The sequence below is a fragment of the Erythrolamprus reginae genome, chromosome 1, assembly GCF_031021105.1.
Source record: "Erythrolamprus reginae isolate rEryReg1 chromosome 1, rEryReg1.hap1, whole genome shotgun sequence".
NCBI classification, from domain to species: domain Eukaryota; kingdom Metazoa; phylum Chordata; class Lepidosauria; order Squamata; family Dipsadidae; genus Erythrolamprus; species Erythrolamprus reginae.
In genome coordinates, this window is record NC_091950.1 from 415,628,018 (window position 1) to 415,649,307 (window position 21,290).

The following is a 21,290-nucleotide window of genomic DNA, read 5'->3' on the forward strand; positions in this document are numbered from 1 at the left end:
ATTGGGCTTAAAACACTAGTTTTAGTCCCAGGTTTTCCAAAGCAAATTCTGAGAAGTTGGGTGAGCAGTGTGGTCGGGCGGTAGGAAAATCAAGTACGATGCTTGGCTGCATAGCTAGAGGTATAACAAGCAGGAAGAGGGAGATTGTGATCCCGCTGTATAGAGAGCTGGTGAGACCACATTTGGAATACTGTGTTCAGTTATGGAGACCTCACCTACAAAAAGATATTGACAAAATTGAACGGGTCCAAAGACGGGCTACAAGAATGGTGGAAGGTCTCAAGCATAAAACGTATCAGGAAAGACTTCATGAACTCAATCTGTATAGTCTGGAGGACAGAAGGGAAAGGGGGAACATGATCGAAACATTTAAATATGTTAACGGGTTAAATAAGGTTCAGGAGGGAAGTGTTTTTAATAGGAAAGTGAACACAAGAACAAGAGGTCAAAATCTGAGGTTAGTTGGGGGGAAAATCAGAAGCAACGTGAGAAAATATTATTTTACTGAAAGAGCAGTAAATGCTTGAAACAAACTTCCAGCAGATGTGGTTGGTAAATCCAAACTGAATTTAAACATGCCTGGGATAAACATAGATCCATCCTAAGATAAAATACAGGAAATAGTATAAGGGCAGACTAGATGGATCATGAAGTCTTTTTCTGCCGTCAGCCTTCTATGTTTCCTAAGTTGGTAATTGCTGATAGGTAAAAGTTGAGCCATGGGTTGCTTCATCTTTAATTCAATAATATAAAGAAGTAATTTTTTAAAATGGCCTTTCCCCTTCTTTTTCATCTAGGCAGAGAGACCAGACACCATGCTGGGGGTGGTGTGCGGGGCCCTTCACGTGGCTGATGTCAGCCTGCGGAATAGCATCTCCAATTTTCTCCACTCCCTGGAAAGGTAAAAATGAGATATTCAGCACTGGTATTTCTTAAAACTTCCTCCTTTGTCACCTTGTCTCTAGAATTATTTCCTTGAGTGATCTTGCAAAATTGGTGATGGGAAGGTAGAAGCTTGTCCAACTCACAAAGTCATGTAGGGTTGATTTCCTAGATAATAGTGGCCAATTGAAAGCCAGTTTGATGTAATAGTTAAGGCATCAGATTAAAAACTGGGAGACTGTGAGTTCTACTCCTGCCTTAGACATGAGAGCTGGCTGGGTGACTTTGGGTCAGTCATTTGAAGATGCGGAATTCTAGTCCCGCCTTTGGCATCCATGCATGCTGCGTGATTTTGCGCCAATTATTAGGAGATGGTGAATTCTAGTCCCGCCTTTGGCATGAAACCTGGCTTGGTGATTTTGGGCCAGTCAGTGGGAGGTGGTGAATTCTAGTTCCATCTTTGGCATGAAACCTGGCTGGGTGACTTTGGGCCATTTTATTAGGAGATGGTGAATTCTAGTCCCACCTTAGGCATGAAAGCTGATTGGGTGACTTTGGGCCAGTCAGTGGGAGGTGGTGAATTCTAGTCCCACCTTAGGCATGAAAGCTGATTGGGTGACTTTGGGCCAGTCAGTGGGAGGTGGTGAATTCTAGTTCCATCTTTGGCATGAAACCTGGCTGGGTGACTTTGGGCCATTTTATTAGGAGATGGTGAATTCTAGTCCCACCTTGGGCATGAAAGCTGATTGGGTGACTTTGGGCCAGTCAGTGGGAGGTGGTGAATTCTAGTTCCGTCTTTGGCATGAAAGCTGGTTGGTTGATTTTGGGTTACTCAGGAGATGGTGAATTCTAGCCCTGCCTTAGGTGTGAAGAAAGCTATGAGACCTTGGATCAGTCACTTTCTTTCACCCAATGAATGGCAGTTGAAATGAAACAAATTAAAATATATTTAAACTACTGACAATATAGGAAAGCCTTTGCTTGGCTAATTTAGCTGCTAGTCAAATCTCTCTGGAAAGGGAATCCCCTAAAGAGGAAGCCCGCACCCCCAAAGAGTAGTAGATCCTTGGAACAAACTTCCAGCAGACGTGGCTGGTAAATCCACAGTAACTGAATGTAAACATGCCTGGGATAAACATAGATCCATCCTAAGATAAAATACAGGAAATAATATAAGGGCAGACTAGATGGACCAGGAGGTCTTTTTCTGCCATCAGTCTTCTATGTTTCTATGTTTCTAAAGATTCTCCCCTTGTAGAGATCAATTTTTCCCTCCTTCAGCAGGGAGAACCTGGAGAAGAAGGCCTCTTTTGTATGCTATAATTAATGAAGGTCCTGTAGAGTCCTGCATCCTTTTAGCCGTACCTTTTTAAAAGCCCGATTCTTTTCTTGCAAAACTATTAGTAGGAGATGGAGTGCTGTTATTGATTATTTCTCTTCCAGGGGTCAAGTCTTGCCTGCCCATACATTGCTGAACATAGTGGATGTAGAACTCATCTACGAAGGGAAGAAATATGTACTAAGGGTAAGGCTTATTGATATGGATAAGCAAAAATTATGTGGTTATTATCAATGCTATCAATGTTATTGCTGCTGTTACTGTTATTATATTCCCAGCGACCGGTTAGGTCCCACAGAGTTGGCCTTCTCCGGGTCCCGTCGACTAAACCATGTCGTCTGGCAGGTCCCAGGGGAAGAGCCTTCTCTGTGGTGGCCCCAACTCTCTGGAACCAGCTCCCCCCGGAGATTAGAACTGCCCCCACCCTCCTTGCCTTCCGTAAACTCCTTAAAACTCACCTCTGCCATCAGGCATGGGGGAATTGAGGCATCCCCCCACCCGGGCCTATACAATTTATGTATGGTATGTTTGTGCGTATGTCTGCTTTAATAATGGGGTTTTTAAATGTTTTTTAAATTCATTAGATTTGTTATGAACCGCCCCGAGTCTACGGAGAGGGGCAGCATACAAATATAATAAATAAATAAATACAAATCTAATAAATAAATTTCAAATTTAACTGTACTCAGACAACACATTGTTCATGTAGATACAGTATTGAGTTTTTATGTTTACTAAAGAAAAATGTATTATATGTGTATGTATTTGTATAGGTATAGATAATATGTATATGTGTGTACATATACTGTACTTATAAATGTATAAGTATATGTATATTTTAAAAAGATAATGTAGCACCACACACACAGCTAAGGGTACATAAGGAGATTGAACAACCATTTGTTGTGGTTTGTGAGATGGTGTGCAGTTTCTTGCCTGAGTAGGGGGTTAGACTAGAAGACCTCTAAAGTCCCTTCCAACTTTGTTATTCTGTTTAGGAATGATGGCTGCAGGGGACACAGAGAATTTTATAGATGTGTTCATAGTCTTTTTTTAATATATATTTTTATTTATTTTTAACAAGTTTAATATACACACAACATAAAACAGTGCATAGTGAAATGTGCCCACCACCCCGACACACACACATACCCCACCACCAAATCAGGGGTGTTTCTTATATAACCCACTTTGACCCAAGAGCAATATATCTATTTACATATTATAGAGTGATTCCAATTTATTTCTTGTAGCTTGGTCTCGGATTCTACTCGTCATATATCGTCTTACCTTGTCCCACCGTCCCATCAGTTGTCTCAATTCAGTTTCATTATCCAAATTTATCCTTTTATCCATCATTTCAAATTGAATATGGTCCACCATGTACCTATACCAATTTTGCATTGTCCATTTTGTCGCATCCTTCCAACCCAAAACTATAACCGCCTGAGCGCTTTCTATCGCTGCTTGTTTTATTTCTCTAAATTCTCCCATCGTATTGCTTTTAACTAATACTACCATTTCCTTAGTGATTGTCCATTGTATATTTAACATTCTATTAATGTCCTCTTGCACTTTTTGCCAAAATTCCTGCACTATCGGGCATTCCCAAAACATATGCATAAACACTCCTTTATCTTGGCACCCATGCCAACAAATACCCCTGACATTCTGCTGAAAGTATGCGAGTGTGTTCATAGTCAACCCTAACAAATAATTGGAAAAGGAAGCCTAGGTTGCAAATCCATAGTGAGAATGAGTGTGGAAGGTCCTTGATTTAACAACAGTTCATTTAGTGATGGTTGAAGTTATCATGGCCCTGAAAAAAGGTGACATGATCATTTTTCACGCTTAGGACAGTTGCCGTATCCCCAGGGTCACATGATCAAAATTGTGATTCTTGGCAACGGACATAGAAAGAAGTGGTATTCAAGCAGTTTGCACCAGTTTTTGCGAACTGTTGATGGAAATTTGGCCAAGGTCTCTGAGCAGATAGCGACGGCTGACCACGCCCCCAAACCGGTCACCGCTTCCTCGCTCCAACCTCCATATTCATCGCTGCCATGTTCTTCGCGCATGCGCCATCCCATTGCCTTACAAGCCCAATGGGATGCACATGTGCAAAGAAAGTGCAGGCGGTAGGGAAAGCAAATAGAACACTTGGCTGCATAGCTAGAGGTATAACAAGCAGGAAGAGGGAGATTATGATCCCGCTGTATAGAGCGCTGGTGAGACCCCATTTGGAATACTGTATTCAGTTCTGGAGACCTCACTTACAAAAATTGAATGGGTCCAAAGACGGGCCACAAGAATGGTGGAAGGTCTTAAGCATAAAACGTATCAGGAAAGACTTCATGAACTCAATCTGTATAGTCTGGAGGACAGAAGGAAAAGGGGGGACATGATCGAAACATTTAAATATGTGAAAGGGTTAAATAAGGTTCAGGAGGGAAGTGTTTTTAATAGGAAAGTGAACACAAGAACAAGAGGTCACAATCTGAAGTTAGTTGGAGGAAAGATCAGAAGCAACGTGAAAAAATATTATTTTACTGAAAGAGGAGTAGCTGCTTGGCACAAACTTCCAGCAGACGTGGTTGGTAAATCCACAGGAACTGAATTTAAACATGCCTGGGATAAACATAGATCCATCCTAAGATAAAATACAGGAAATAGTATAAGGGCAGACTAGATGAGGTCTTTTTCTGACGTCAGTCTTCTATGTTTCTATGAAAGTGGTGGCATGCACAGAAGCAAAATCCCGCTCAGCAAAAACAAAATTGTGCATGCAGCTTAATTTTCACTACCGGTACGCCGGCCTTATCAGTATTGGTAGCTACCCGATTCTGGTGGAAACTAAACAAGGAGAGAAGCAACTTAGAACTAAGGAGAAATTTCCTGACAGTTAGAACAATGAATCAGTGGGACAGCTTGCCTCCAGAAGTTGTGAATTCCCCAAGTTTCTAAGTAGATGTTGGATAACCATTTGTCTGAAGTGGTGTTGGGTTTCCTGCCTGAGCAGCGGGTTGGACTAGAAGACCTCCAAGATCCCTTCCAACTATTCTGTTCCATTCCATTCTACTTCTTGTTCTTCCCTTTCTCACAGGTAGCTCGGCAGTCTCCAAACTCCTACGTTGTCATCATGAACGGTTCCTGCGTGGAGGTTGACGTTCACCGGCTAAGCGACGGAGGTCTCCTGTTGTCCTATGATGGGAGCAGCTACACCACCTACATGAAAGAAGAAGTGGACAGGTAATCTTGGATGCTTCCAGGGATGCTTGCAAGCAGAGGAAGAGACCCCAGGATGCCACCTTCTAAAACTTTTGAGGGTGGTCCCCGAAAGCTCCTTCAACTTCATAACATTCAGTGTGGCCAAAAGAGGATATTATCCAATCCATAAATGGGCCGGTCATCATTGTTTCCTTTAAATTCAAAGGAAAGGATCAAATGCGGACCTGGATTGTGCGGGCAATAGGCTGGCTCTGTTAAAAAGTGCAATTGCTGACATGTTGTAAGCCGCCCTGAGTCTAAGGAGAAGGGCGGCATAAAAATATAATAAACAAACAAACAAACAAACAAATAAATAAATAAATTTCATTGCCCATTGTTGCTTAAGAAGCATTAATAATCAAACCTACGCGCACACACTTCCCATGCACACCCATAAATATGCAATTCATTTTTAAAATACGATGCGCCGGGGAAATTCGATACCCTCCTATAGATTTACTACCAGAAACTTAGTTAAGGGAATGACAAAACTGATCAGTAAGCTAAAAGGATAATGCTGGGTGTTAAGATGTTTTTGCTTCCAGAATACTGCACCTTGGCACGATGGCAAATACTTGTATTCCTCAAATTACGTTCACCACAATTGGACTTAAAATTTCTGTTGCTGTGCAAGACAGTTCTTAAGTGAATTTTGCCCCATTTTAGGACCTTTCTTGCCACCGTTATCAAGCGAATCACTGCAGTTGTTAAGTTGTTTTCTGGATGTCGCATCGTATGTCCAACATATTTGTCTACGAGTCTACGGAGAGGGGCGGCATACAAATCTAATTAATAATAATAATAATAATAATAATAATAATAATAATAATAATATAATAATAATAATAATATTTTGACTTGTTTTTTTTAATAGTTTTGATGATTTCCCTTGGTTTTCCATGGTGGATTATCACCTCCTCATTTCCCTATTTTGAGTTTTCTTAATAAATGAATAAAATTTTCTGTATAGACAATTTTGAGCTTTCTCTGCTCTCCCGTTTTAGGTATCGCATCACCATTGGCAATAAAACCTGTGTGTTTGAGAAGGAAAATGACCCATCGATTCTGCGGTCGCCCTCAGCTGGGAAACTCATCCAGTACGTGGTGGAAGATGGTGGACATGTCTTTGCTGGACAATGCTTTGGTGAAATTGAAGTGAGTTAAAATAAAAGCTTGTGAGCCTGGCAGTCTTGCCTTCTTGGGAAGACCTTGTGTGAAGGAGGAGAGCTAACACAAACACAGTCACAAGCAGAAACAGTTTCCATCCATGTGCTTGTTTAATCTCTCTTTTAATCAGAGTGAGATTGATTTTGGATTGAATGTTCCAAAAGTGCTTTTTCAGGAGGCAACTGGATTTTCTTGCTTTTTCCCTTCCCTTCCTCCCTCCCTCCTTTCTTTTTTCCTTCCTTCTTTCCTTCTTTCTTTGAACGGGTACAAAGACGGGCTACAAGAATGGTGGAAGGTCTTAAGCATAAAACGTATCAGGAAAGACTTCATGAACTCAATCTGTATAGTCTGGAGGACAGAAGGAAAAGGGGGGACATGATCGAAACATTTAAATATGTTAAAGGGTTAAATAAGGTTCAGGAGGGAAGTGTTTTTAATAGGAAAGTGAACACAAGAACAAGGGGACACAATCTGAGCGTTAGTTGGGGGAAAGATCAGAAGCAACATGAGAAAATATTATTTTACTGAAAAAGTAGTAGATGCTTGGAACAAACGTCCAGCAGGCGTGGTTGGTAAATCCACAGGAACTGAATTTAAACATGCCTGGGATAAACATATATCCATCCTAAGATAAATTACAAAAAATAGTATAAGGGCAGACTAGATGGACCATGAGGTCTTTTTCTGCCGTCAGTCTTCTATGTTTCTATGTTTCTAGTTGGGGGAAAGATCAGAAGCAACGTGAGAAAATATTATTTGACTGAAAGTGTAGTAGATGCTTGGAACAAACTTCCAGCAGACATGGTTGGTAAATCCACAGACTCAGTAACTGAATTTAAACATGCCTGGGATAAAGATATATCCATCCTAAGATAATGAGCCGGGGTGGTGCAGCAGGTAGAGTGCAGTACTGCAGGCCACTGAAGCTGACTGTAGATCTGTAGGTCAGTGGTTCAAATCTCATCACCGGCTCAAGGTTGACTCAGCCTTCTATCCTTCCGAGGTGGGTAAAATGAGGACCCAGATTGTGGGGGCAATAGCCTGGCTCTGTTAAAAAGTGCTATTGCTAACATGTTGCAAGCCGTCCTGAGTCTAAAGAGAAGAGCGGCATAAAAATCGAATGAATAAGCAATACAATACAATACAATACAATACAATACAATACAATACCATGTGGTCTTTTTCTGCCGTCAATCTTCTATGTTTCTGTTTCCTTCCTTCCTTCCTTCCTTCCTTCCTTCCTTCCTTCCTTCCTTCTTTCTTTCTTTCTTTCTTTCTTTCTTTCACATTTAGCTTGTCATCCAAGAAGCTTCTTCGGCTCTGACTGAATGGTGTGGAATGCAAGGATTTATATTCCTTGCGGACAGCTGGTCATTTGCATTCTTTTTAGAGAATTTAGATATGAGGCCATTTGCACTACTCAAGTCGACACAGACAGACCTCCAAGTGGCCTCAACAATTCTCTAAAAGGATGCAAATGACCAGTTGTCTGCAAGGAATATAAATCCTTCCCTTCCCCACCATCCAGTCAGAGCTGAAGAAGCTTCTTGGATGAGAAGCGAAACGTCTACAAAGAAAAACCAGAAAGTCCAGTTGCCTCCTGAAAAAAAAATCATATTTGAGATAACCCTAATTTATTTACTTATTTGAATTATATGCCACCCAATCCCATAAATTCAGGACGGTGTGAGATGACTGAGATGATCTGGATGATTGAAATCTTTTTTTTTTAATAGAAAATTTTTATTTACAAATACATATAACAAACAGAAGACGTTTAAAAACAGTGGACGTTACGTGACGGGTCAGTTTACATTTCTCATGACATTCATTAATACTTAGTATTAATATTATTAATAGTATTAATGATGACTGAGAATCTCCAAAGACATTTTATTTGGAATCAATTTTGTTCATAAAATAATTAAAAACAACACTGAGAAAATGATTGACTTTTTAATGCAAACATGTATAAATACACTGTGTGTGTATTTTTCTTCTTCCGAATGCTTCTGTTTGTATTGGGGTTCAGTCCATTAAGAAGCACCTCAGATTTCCTGTCTCTTTTCCCCCCGTTTAAAGTGTTCCATAAATGCACAAATGCGTGATAAGGACCCCAAATAAATAAAATATATCCATTCAAACTTATACGTTATTTTATTCACAGTGTGTCATCTCAGACACCTTGACTTAACAGATTAAAAGTATTGGTGAAAAGGTTCAAAGGCAGATACCTATCAATCCATTACAAACTAATACATTTCTGATGTATTCAATTCCTGATACCAAACTCTCCTCGGCTGGTTATGCATATTTCAGTATATTTTTCAAGATGTGTAATCTCAGATATTTCCATTGCATTCTGTGCGATGGAATTGCAGCTGAAGAAGGAAGGGGGGGGGCAGCGCATTCCAGAGGGGGTCCCAGAACAAGAAACTATTCAAGCAGTCCATAACTGGATGGGGCAAGGAAGAAAAGTTTCAGAATATAGGTAGTCCTTGACTTATGACCACAATTACGACCGAAAATTCCATTGCTAAGCAAGATGGTCATTAAATGAGTCATGGCCAGTTTTATGACCTACTTGAATCACACTGTTTTTAAGCAAAACTTCCACTATTAATGGTGTTTGATGGAAGTCAGCTTGGAGAACACCTTCTGCCGCACGAATCCCAGCGACCAGTTAGGTCCCACAGAGTTGGTCTCCTCCGGGTCCCGTCAACTAAACAATGTCGTTTGGCGGGACCCAGAGGAAGAGCCTTCTCTGTGGCGGCTCCGACCCTCTGGAATCAGCTCCCTCCAGAGATTAGAACTGCCCCCACCCTCCTTGCCTTTCGTAAACTCCTTAAAACCCACCTCTATCGTCAGGCGTGGGGGAACTGAAACATTTCCCCCTGCCTATGTAGTTTTCTGTGTATGATATGACTGTATGTATTGTTTTTTATATATTGGGGTTTCTTGTTTTTTAGACTTTTTAAATGTATTATTGTTATTTTAGATTCTAACTATTAGATTTGTCATTATGTATTGTTTTTATCATTGCTGTAAGCCGCCCTGAGTCTACGGAGAGGGGCGGCATACAAATCTAATAAATAATAATAATAATAATAATAATAATGGTGACAAGTGCCGACCACATGTCTCGGGATGCTACCACCATGCCGCTTGCTGAGTGAGTGAATCTTGATTACATGACCATAGAGATACTACGATGACTGTAAATGCGGGGATTGGTCATAAGTCATTTTTCTATTATAGAATAATTTCCAAAAAAGAAAAAATAAGAAAGCCCAGTTGCCTCCAGAAAAAGCTTCTTTAGGATTTGGGGCAGCTTGCAACATATAAAAAGAAACAATAAAACACAGTAGCTTAATTTAAGCTTTAAATTAATTAAAACTAAGTAGCTACTCTAAAATCCCCAATGATATTAAAAATCAGTCATACCCACTCAGACAACAATCATGCATAACATTCGTCAGCCAGGGGACTAAGGTCTAATCACCCCAAGCCTGGAGGCATAAATGAGTCATTAGGTTCTACCCCTTGGCCAGCGAATGTACAGTAGGTTTATTTGAATGGGTATGTGTGCATGTTATTAGTCTTTTTTAGTTTCTTTTAAAATCTAGCTCTTAATTTTAACTTTAATTATTATCTTGATGTCTTCGGAGAGAGGCGGCATATAAATTTAACTAATGATGATGATGATAATAATAATAATAATAATAATAATAATAATAATAATAATAATAATAATAATAATAATAATGCCAGAATTGAAAAATCAACAGATGAACCAAAGTGCAGATTCTGTAAAGAAACAGATGAAACAATCAATCACATACTCAGCTGCTGCAAAAAGATCGCACAGACTGACTACAAGCATAGACATGATGCTGTGGCACAGATGATCCACTGGAACTTGTGCCGGAACTACCATTTACCAGTGGCAAAGAACTGGTGGGATCATAAGCCCGAAAAAGTGGTCGAAAATGAGCAAGCAAAACTACTGTGGGACTTCCGACTTCAGACTGACCGAATTCTGAAGCATAACACACCAGACATCCTGATTGTGGAGAAAAAGAAAGTGTGGATCATCGACATCGCAATCCCAGGAGACAGCAGAATTGAGGAGAAGCAGCTAGAGAAATTAGTGAAATACAAAGATCTAAAAATCAAGCTGCAACGACTCTGGAATAAACCCGTGATAGTGGTCCCAGTGGTACTTGGCACGCTGGGTGCAGTGCCAAAGGATCTCAGCGGACATTTGAAAACCATCGGAATTGACAAAATCTCCGTCTATCAATTGCAAAAGGCCGCTTTACTGGGATCGGCAAACATAATTCGCCACTACATCACGCAGTCCTAGGTGCTTGGGAAGCGCCCGACTGGTGATGAAATACGAAATGCAGCATAGTGATCTCGTTTGCTGTGTTGTACTGACATAATAATAATAATAATAATAATAATAATAATAATAATAGTAATAATAGTAATAATAATAATAATAGTAATAATAATAATAGTAATAATAATAATAATAGTAATAATAATAGTAATAATAATAATAATAATAGTAATAATAATAGTAATAATAATAATAATAATAGTAATAATAATAGTAATAATAATAATAATAATAATAATAATAATAATAATAGCTCTATGAAATCTGTTAATAGGAAATGCAAGAGAATTATGAAAGCAGCTGGACATGTCAGCAGGACACGTGATGCAGGGAAGTGAAAAGTCCGAGAAAGCTCCAGGCTTAACTTGTCCTTCTGTTGTTTCCAGGTGATGAAGATGGTGATGACACTCACGGCAGCAGAATCGGGCTGCATCCATTATGTGAAACGACCGGGAGCAGCCCTTGAGCCGGGATGCATAATTGCTAAAATGCAACTGGATGATCCAAGCCGAGTTCAACAGGTAAATTTGGAGGCTTAATGGCAAGGGCTATATTTTTATGTTAAGGGTTTTAAATTGTTTTTTTAAATATTGGATTTGTACTGGTTTTTTTTCCTTGTTGTGAGCCACTCTGAGTCCTCGGAGAGGGGTGGCGTACAAATCTAATAAAATAAATAATAAACAAATCTCTTCACAGAGATTTCAACTTAAAAAAAATTGGTTTGGCATCTGGGGATATCTGGGGGTTTTTTTTGGCCTTCTGGGTGGAGGTGAAAGGTCAGGGAAGGGACTTCCCCCCCCACTCTGACCTAGAATTCTGTGATCTCCTGGTGGTCTCCCACCAAAGCACCAGCCAACTCTTAAACATGGTTAGCTTTTAGAGATTGGAGAAGGCCAACTAGGGGCTGAGGTTACATGTTGGGCCCAAAAACTCTTGGTCATGTTGGAGGAAGCGAGATTTCAGCGATTTTTGCCAATATTTTTGCTTTGGTACATGCACAGAAGCAAAAAACCCCACCGAAAATCGCCAAGGTCTTGCTCTCGCGAGCGTCCTTACATGAGATTTGGCTTTGGGCACATGTGCAGAACCCAAATCTCGCGTGGGGGTGTGCAGCTGCGCAGGCCTCCCAGAATTTACTACCGCTCTAGAGAGTGGCCCGCACCGGTAGCAGCCCATTACTGGTGGAATCATTTGAGTCTGAGAAAGAAACTTCAGCCCAGAAGATCTGAGAAAGGGATCCCATTCATTCATTCATTCATTCATTCATTCATTCATTCATTCATTCATTCATTCATTCATTCATGCATGCATTCATGCATTCATGCATGCATTCATTCATGCATTCATTCATGCATGCATTCATTCATTCATTCATATATTTATATTTATATTTATATTTATATTTATATTTATATTTATATTTATATTTATATTTATATTTATATTTATATTTATATTTATATTTATATTTATATTTTATCCTATCTATCTATCTATCTATCTATCTATCTATCTATCTATCTATCTATCTATCTATCTATCTATCTATCTATCTATCTATTAGATTTATATGCCGCCCCTCTCCGCAGACTCGGGGCGGCTCACAACATACAATAGAACAATTCACAACAAATCTAATAAATTTAAAAAAAACATTAAAAGACCCCATTGTTAAACCAGACATACACACAGACATACCATACATAAATTGTATAGGTCCGGGGGAGGGGGGAATGCCTCAATTCCCCCATGCCTGAGGGCAGAGGTGAGTTTTGAGATAAAGCAGATGATCGGAGGCGTGTGACGCTCACAGCGGTGGTGGCTGACTTAACGTTTTTCTTCCCCAACCCAGGCCGAGCTCAACATGGGAACCTTGCCCCAGATCCAGAGCACAGCCCTGCGGGGGGAGAAGCTTCACCGGATCTTCCATTACGTCTTTGACAACCTGCTCAATGTGATGAACGGATTCTGCCTTCCGGATCCCTATTTCACCAGCAAGGTAGCCTCCGTGGTTTTCTTTCCATAAGAGGCACAAGAGCCTCGGCGGCGCAGTGGTTAGAGGGCAGCAGATTGAATCTCAGTAGGCTCAAGGTTCACTCAGCCTTCCATCCTTCCGAGGTCGGTAAAATGAGGACCCAGATTGTTGGGAGCAATAGGCTGACTCTCTGTAAACCGCTGAGAGACGGATGTAAACCGCTGAGAGAGGGATGTGAAGCGGTATATAAATCTGTAGTTAGCTGTAGTTTTTTAATGTACTGTATTAGATTTGTTTTATACTCTTTGTTTTTACACTGTATCCTGTGAGCCACCCCGAATTTTCGGAGAAGGGCGGCATACAAATCAATAAATCAATAGATCAATAGATCAATAGATCAACTAATCAATTAATCAATCAATTAATGCTATTGCAATTTCTTCCCCTTCTGGTGGCATTGTAAGCCATAGTCTAAGAGCCGTGATGGTGTAGTGGTTAGAATATAGTATTGCAGGCTAACTCTACCTGCTGCCAGCAGTTCGAGTCTCACCAGCTCAAGGTTCACTCAGGCTTCCAACCTTCCGAGGTTGGTAACGTGAGGATCCAAATTGTTGGGGGCAATAGGCCGTCTCTGGAAACCGCTTAGAGAGGGCTGTAAAGAACTATGAAGCAGTATATTAATTTAAGCGGTATTGCTACCTTAATGCCTTATGCCAGTCAGCCCAATTAATGTTGCATGCTTAGTTCTAACACATCTCCAGAACATTACCCAAGGGCTGTGTTTCTCAATCTTAGCAGGTTTCAAACGAGTGGACTCCAACTCCCAGAATACTGCATGCTGACTGAGGCATTATGGGAGTTGAAGTGCAAACATCTGAAAGCTACCAAGGTTGAGAAACACTGCCCTAGGTTAATGTAGCTCTTTTCCCCCTCCCTCCCTCCTTCCCTCCTTCCCTCCCTCCCTCACCTCTTCCTTCGTTCCTTCCTTCTCCTTCCTTCCTTCGTTCCTTCGTTCGTTCCTTCTCCTTCGTTCGTTCCTTCCTTCGTTCGTTCCTTCCTTCGTTCGTTCGTTCGTTCCTTCCTTCATTTGTTCCTTCGTTCCTTCCTTCGTTCGTTCCTTTGTTCGTTCGTTCGTTCGTTCCTTCCTTCGTTCCTTCCTTTGTTCCTTCCTTCATTCCTTCCTTCGTGCCTTCCTTCGTTCCTTCGTTCCTTCGTTTGTTCCTTCGTTCCTTCGTTTGTTCCTTTGTTCGTTCATTCCTTCCTTCATTCCTTCCTTTGTTCCTTCCTTCCTTTGTTCCTTCCTTCCTTTGTTCCTTCCTTCGTTCCTTCCTTTGTTCCTTTGTTCCTTCGTTCGTTCCTTCATTCCTTCCTTTGTTCCTTCCTTCCTTCCTTCGTTCCTTCCTTTGTTCCTTCCTTTGTTCTTTCCTTCGTTCGTACGTTCGTTTGTTCCTTCCTTCCTTCCTTCCTTTGTTCCTTCCTTCGTTCCTTCCTTTGTTCCTTCCTTTGTTCCTTCGTTCGTTCGTTCGTTCGTTTGTTCCTTCATTCCTTCCTTTGTTCCTTCGTTCGTTCCTTTGTTCCTTCCTTCCTTCGTTCGTTCCTTCGTTCCTTCCTCCCTCCCTCCCTCCCTCCCACACTTATCCCTCCTCCCTCCCTCCTAAAAACACTCATTTACCTGTTGTCTTGACTTACTTTCAACTCCACCTCTAACTCAGGTGAAGAACTGGGTTGAACGCTTAATGAAAACTCTCCGGGATCCATCCTTGCCTCTACTGGAGCTCCAGGATATCATGACCAGCGTCTCTGGACGGATCCCTCCCAACGTGGAAAAATCCATCAAAAAAGAAATAGCCCAGTATGCAAGTAACATCACATCTGTCCTCTGCCAGTTTCCCAGCCAGCAGGTGAGGAAAGTTTTGCCCGTGGTCTGGGTTGAAAGGGAGATGAAACTGACTAGAAAGGGGTTAGACTGAAGAATCACATCCTTGATTGTGAGAGATGAGGAGGAGGGCGGGGAAGGAGGATCTAGGTACGGTGTTTTCCCGAAAATATGGCCTATTCAGAAGAAAGCCCAAGCTTGATTTTACACGAATAGAATAGAATTTTTTATTGGCTGAGTGCGATTGGACACACAAGGAATTTGTCTTTGGTGCAGATGCTCTCAGTGTACATAAAAGAAAATATACATTAGTTAAGAATCATGAGGTACAACACTTAATGATTGTCATAGGATACAAATAAGTCATCAGGAAACAATCAATATTAATATAAATCATAAAGATTTACACTTTATAAATTTATAGTCTAGGAAGGAAGGAAGGAAGGAAGGAAGGAAGGAAGGAAGGAAGGAAGGAAAAAGAATGGAAGATGAAGGGAAAGGAAGAGAGTAAGGAAGGGAGAAAAAAGAATGGAAGGGGAAGGGGAGGGAGGGAGGAAGGGAGGAAAGAAGGAAAGAAGGAAGGAAGGAAAGAGACAGAGAGAAACAATAGAACAGAACAGAATTCTTTATTGGCCAAGTGTGATTGGACACATAAAGAATTTGTCTTTGGTGCATATGCTCTCAGTGTATATAAATAAAATATACATTTGTCCAAATCATGAGGTACAACACTTAATGATTGTGATAGAGGTCAATATATTTATTTATTTGTTTGTTTGTTTGTTTTGTCACATATGCATTGGTGGTATACAAAGATATAATAATATTTATATACATGATACTAGTAAGAGAGAAACATTAGGATAGGGGATGGAAGGCACGCTGGTGCACTTATGCACGCCCCTTACTGACTCTTAGGAATCGGGAGAGGTCAACAATGGATAATGAAACAATCTGTTGTAAGTCAATGACTACCTGTACATATAAGCAGGTCATACGCAAACATTCAAAACTTTTTCTACTCAAAATCTTCTTGGCCTGTGGTTTTAATTTTTAGAAATTAGACCGGCCTATTTTTGCAACCTTAAGTAGTTAGACGCTTGCACTTTCAACAAAGAAAGCCACGTGCACTAAATTTTGAGATCAGCCTGTTGGATTCTTGTGTGTTGTGTGTGCATCCTCCATTCCCACCTTTTCGGTCAAATCCAAAACTTTGATGGTGTCACATCCCAGTTTCTTCTGCAACCCAACAAGACCGACACAGGCTTCAGAGGAGAATCAGAACTGCGGAAAAAACAGTGGCTGCCAACCTGCCTTCCATTGAGGACCTGTATACTGCACGAGTCAAAAAGAGGGCCGTGTAAATATTTACTGACCCCTCGTATGCTGGACATAAACTGTTTCCAGTCCTACCCTCACAATGTCTCCACAGGGCACTGCACACCAAGACAACTAGACACAAGAACAGTTTTTTCCCAAACGCCCTCACTCTGCTAAACAAATAATTCCCTCAACACTGTCAACTTTTTTTACTAAGTCTGCACTTCTACTTCTACTAGTTTTTTCTCCCATATGCACCAAGACAAATTCCTTGTGTGTCCAATCACACATGGCCAATAAAGAATTCTATCTATCTTCTATCTTGTCTGTCTGTCTGTCTGTCTGTCTGTCTGTCTGTCTGTCTGTCTGTCTGTCTATCTATCTATCTATTCTTTACTTCCTGTAGATTGCCAACATCCTGGACAGTCACGCCGCCACCTTAAACCGCAAATCGGAGCGTGAGGTTTTCTTCATGAACACTCAGAGTATTGTGCAGCTGGTTCAAAGGTGAGTGTGATCACACAAGTGATCTTGGACAAAATCTGAACGAGGAAGCCAAATGATAGTCTTCTCTGTGGAGGATCCAGCCATTAACCCCGGTAGTACTCCGGCCACTGAATGAATGGTCATAAGTTGAGGACTTGCTGTACTGCTGAAAACTCTGAAATGAAGCATCGCAACATCAGTGGTGGAATCCAGAACCACAGGATGGATTCTTAGGAAAGGCCACCTAATTATGAAGCTCTTGAGTCTGACCTTCGTGGCTTCAAAGTGTACATTATCCATGAGGGTTACAACAACAATATGTATGAGTGAGGATTTATGTGTCTTATTTACATCCTGCCTTTATTATTTTTATAAATAACTCAAAGGAGCCAACATTCCCAATACTGCTGCTTCTTCCTATTTTCCCTACAACAGTGATGGTGAACCTTTTTTCCCTCGGGTCCCAAAAAACCCATAATTCAATGCCTGGAGGCTGTCTGGAGGCTGGAAATGGCCTGTTTCCCAACTTCTGGTGGGCCCAGTAGGCTCGTGTTTCGCCCTCCCCCGGCTCCAAAGGCTTCCCTGGAGCCGGGGGAGGGTAAAGACGCCCTCTCCCATCCTCCTGGAGGCCAAAAACAGCCTCCCAGAGCCTCTGTGCGAGCCAAAAATCAGCTGGCCGGCATACGCATGCGCATTGGATCTGAGCTAGGGCAACGGCTGATGTGCCAGCAGATATGGCTCCACGTGCCACCTGTGGCACCTGTTCCATAGGTTCGCCATCAGTGCCCTACAACAACAAGAACCACCTGGTGAGGTACGTTGGGCTGAGTGACTGAGCTCAAGTCACACGGTCAGTCTACAAGGCTAGGGTGGGATTGGAACTCACCTTTTCCTGGTAATTGTCCCTTAGTCGCTTAGCCGGCTTTCATGGCTAAAGTGGGACGAGAACTCACTGTCTCCTGGTGATGGGTCCAAGGTCACCCAGCAGGCTTTCATGCCTAAGGCATTACTAGCACTTATCCTCTGCTGGCTTCTAGCCTGGGCCTTTAATCACTAGACCAGGGTTCCCCAAACTGGGCAACTTTAAGACTTGTGGACATCAATTCCCAGAATTCTCCAGCCAGCTGTGCTGGCTGGTGAATTCTGGGAGTTGAAGTCCACATGTATTAAAGTTGCCAAGTTTGAAGACCTTTGCATTAGATCAATCCTGGAAGCGTGTTTGCAATTCAACCATGATGTCAAAGATTACACTAGTCAACACAAAAAAAAATTAATCAGCACAGGTAATATGTCTGTTTTATGCAATTTGATGAGCTGATTCCAAAAATACGCTTAGTTTTGCCCTATCACATAAAGTTTCTGATATAGAAGCATTTTTGTTATTACGTTATTTCTACATTTGCAATGTATATTACAACATCACCAGTATATTTCCTATACCTTATAATAATGATGCTGCTCCATGGAAACTATACCCGCTACAGAAAAACTATATACATTTTTGAAATCAGAACAAAAAAATGATTGAGAAAAATAAAAGGTCAGCTGCAATGATTACAAAAAAATACTTTTTTGTAGATCTGTGTTACTGCTTTCTTAATGCTGCCAGTATATTTCCTATACCTTATAATAATGAGGGTACTCCGTGGAAACTATGCTTGCTACAGAAAAACTATATACACTGCTCAAAAAAATAAAGCGAACACTCAAAGAACACATCCTATATCTGAATGAATGAAATATTCTCATTGAATCCTTTTTTCTGTACAATGTTGAATGTGTACAACAGCATGTGAAATTGATTGTCAGTCACTGTTGCTTCCTAAGTGGACAGTTTGATTTCACAGAAGTTTGATTTACTTGGAGTTATATTGTTTAAGTGTTCCCTTTATTTTTTTTAGTACAGTGTTCCCTCAATTTTTGCGGGAGATGCGTTCTGAGACTGCCCGCAAAAGTCGAATTTCTGCAAAGTAGAGATGCGGAAGTAAATACACTATTTTTGGCTATTAACAGTATCCCAAGCCTTCCCTTAACATTTTAAACCCCTAAATATACATTTTTGAAATCAGAACAAAAAATGATTCAGAAAAGTACAAGGTCAACTGTGATGATTACAATATATATATATATATATATATTTTGACCTGTGTTATCCAGTTCAGTATTTTCATCGGAGGGTGTGTGTGGTTTGTTACAGGTACCGAAGTGGCATCCGAGGTCACATGAAGGCAGTCGTGATGGATTTGCTTCGTCAGTACCTGAAGGTGGAAACTCAATTCCAACACGGTGGGTCATCTCCGTTCTGGATTTGAATGTTCAAAGAAGGGGAGTTGCCATGAGGGATAGGACAAGGGGGAAGAAGAAGAAGCCGTAATAGTTCAGGCCGCCAGGTGGCAGCCTTGTACTGGGATGTTGGCCCAAAAAGGCTTTGCCAACCGAGATTGTTCTTTTCGAAAGGAGGGTTAACTTTTACCAGTTGTCAGGCAGGCTGGTTAACCGTAGTCTCGTGGGACAGCCTTTAGAGCTGATTTCCCATTGCCCTTGACCCAGGGTAACAGCGGTTAGAATGGTCTGTCCTTCCCTCTCCATATTAGCCCTTCATGAGCATTGCTAGTGCTTTTGCTTCGGTTTAAATCATCCATCTCTGCCTCCCCATTCATTCCATTTCGGTTAGTTCTTCTACATTGTCCACATGAGCCATGAATATTAACTCCTTCCTCCATCTCCATCATTCATCTTTTCCTTCCTTCCTTCCTTCCTTCCTTCCTTCCTTCCTTCCTTCCTTCCCTCCCTCCCTCTCTCTCATTCATCTTTTCCTTCCTTCCTTCCTTCCTTCCTTCCCTCCCTCCCTTCTTCCCTGTCCCTCATTCATCTTATTTATTTATTTATTATTTAGATTTGTATGCCGCCCCTCTCCGAGGACTCGGGGCGGCTCACAGCAGAGAAAAACAAATCATAAATAATCTGAACACATTTAAAACATTTAAGATTTCCTTCCTTCTTTCCTTCCTTCTTTCATCCCTCCCTCCCTCATTCATCTTCTCCTTCCTTCCTTCCTCCCTCCTTCCTTCCTTCTTTCCTTCCTTCATCCCTCCCTCCCTCATTCATCTTTTCCTTCCTTCCTTCATCCCTCCCTCCCTCATTCATCTTTTCCTTCCTTCCTTCTTTCCTTCCTTCCTTCCCTCCCTCTCTCCCTCCCTCTCCCTCATTCATCTTTTCTTCCTTCCCCCCTCCCATCCTCCCTCATTAATCTTTCCCTTCCTTCCCTCCCTCTCCCTCATTCATCTTTTCCTCCTTCCCCCCTCACATCCTCCCTCATTCATCTTTTCCTTCCTTCCCTCTTTCCTTCCTTCCCGCCCTCCCTCCCTCATTCATCTTTTCCTTCCTTCCTTCCTTCCTTCCTTCCTTCCTTCCTTCCTTCCTTCCTTCCTTCCTTCCTCCCTCCCTCCCTCCCTCCCTCCCTCCCTTTATATAGCCACCCACCCACTTTCAGTTACTCTAGGCCAGTGATGGGGAACCTGTTTTGGTTCGCGTGCCAGAAGGTGGAGTGTGGGTGTGCTAGCATTCGTGCAAGTGCCCTTACCCCTTCCCTCCCCCCCACATGTGCAACACTGCCCCGCGCTGCTCCCTGCGCATGCGCACAGGTCTTACTGAAGCCTGGCATGTGAAAAAAATGCCCAAACAGGCAAACTGGAAGTTTGGGGAAACGCACTTCCGGTTTGCCGTTGTGCTGTTTTTGACACTCTGGAGGGTTCAGGGAAACGTGTTCTTTGAGGACCCTCCCTGCCTCGGAGTTCTACTTTTGGTGGATGTGCTACTCGGAATGCTGACACCAGCATCTTGACCATCATGCCATGACCCTTCTTGTAATCAAGCGTCTCTTATTTTAAAAGAAATGTGTTATTTGGCTTTCTGATTGCAGGTCACTATGATAAGTGCGTCTTTGCCCTTCGAGAGGAGAACAAAAGCGACATGAACACTGTGCTCAACTACATCTTTTCCCACGCCCAAGTGACCAAGAAGAACCTCCTGGTGACAATGCTCATTGTAAGTGGAAGCTCTTGGGCACAATTTCTTTCCCACTCTTTGAGCAGACCCACTTGAAGTATAACCGAGAGTTTGTAGTACAGTGATACCTTGTCTTACAAACTTAATTGGTTCTGGGATGAGGTTCTTAAGGTGAAAAATTTGTAAGATGAAACAATGTTTCCCATAGGAATCAATGGAAAAGCGATTAATGCGTGCAAGCCCAAAATTCCCCCCCTTTTGCCAGCCGAAGCTCCCATTTTTGCGCTGCTGGGATTCCCCTGAGGCTCCCCTCCATGGGAAACCCCACCTCCGGACTACTGTGTTTTTGCGATGCTGCAGGGGAATCCCAGCATCGCAAAAACGAGCGCTTCGTTGGCAACGGAAGTTCGGTGGTGGGGTTTCCCAGCGAAGGGAGCATCAGTGAAATCATAGCATTGCAAAAACACTGAAGTCCTCGAAACCTCCGGACCTCTGTGTTTTTGCGATGCTGCGATTTCACTGAGGCTCCCCTCGCTGGGAAACCCCACCTCCGGACTTCTGTTGC

General features: G+C 41.8%; 1 protein-coding gene across 1 annotated transcript in view; it reads left to right on the forward strand.

Moving 5' to 3' along the window:
- ACACA (acetyl-CoA carboxylase alpha) overlaps positions 1–21,290 on the forward strand; it is a 312,028-nt gene that overhangs the window by 34,051 nt on the left and 256,687 nt on the right. Inside the window, 10 exon segments of the mRNA XM_070735330.1 lie at positions 798–901; positions 2,326–2,407; positions 5,325–5,470; positions 6,493–6,643; positions 11,447–11,581; positions 12,913–13,059; positions 14,748–14,936; positions 16,638–16,738; positions 18,915–19,003; positions 20,640–20,764. Coding sequence (XP_070591431.1) covers positions 798–901; positions 2,326–2,407; positions 5,325–5,470; positions 6,493–6,643; positions 11,447–11,581; positions 12,913–13,059; positions 14,748–14,936; positions 16,638–16,738; positions 18,915–19,003; positions 20,640–20,764 — 1,269 coding nt within the window.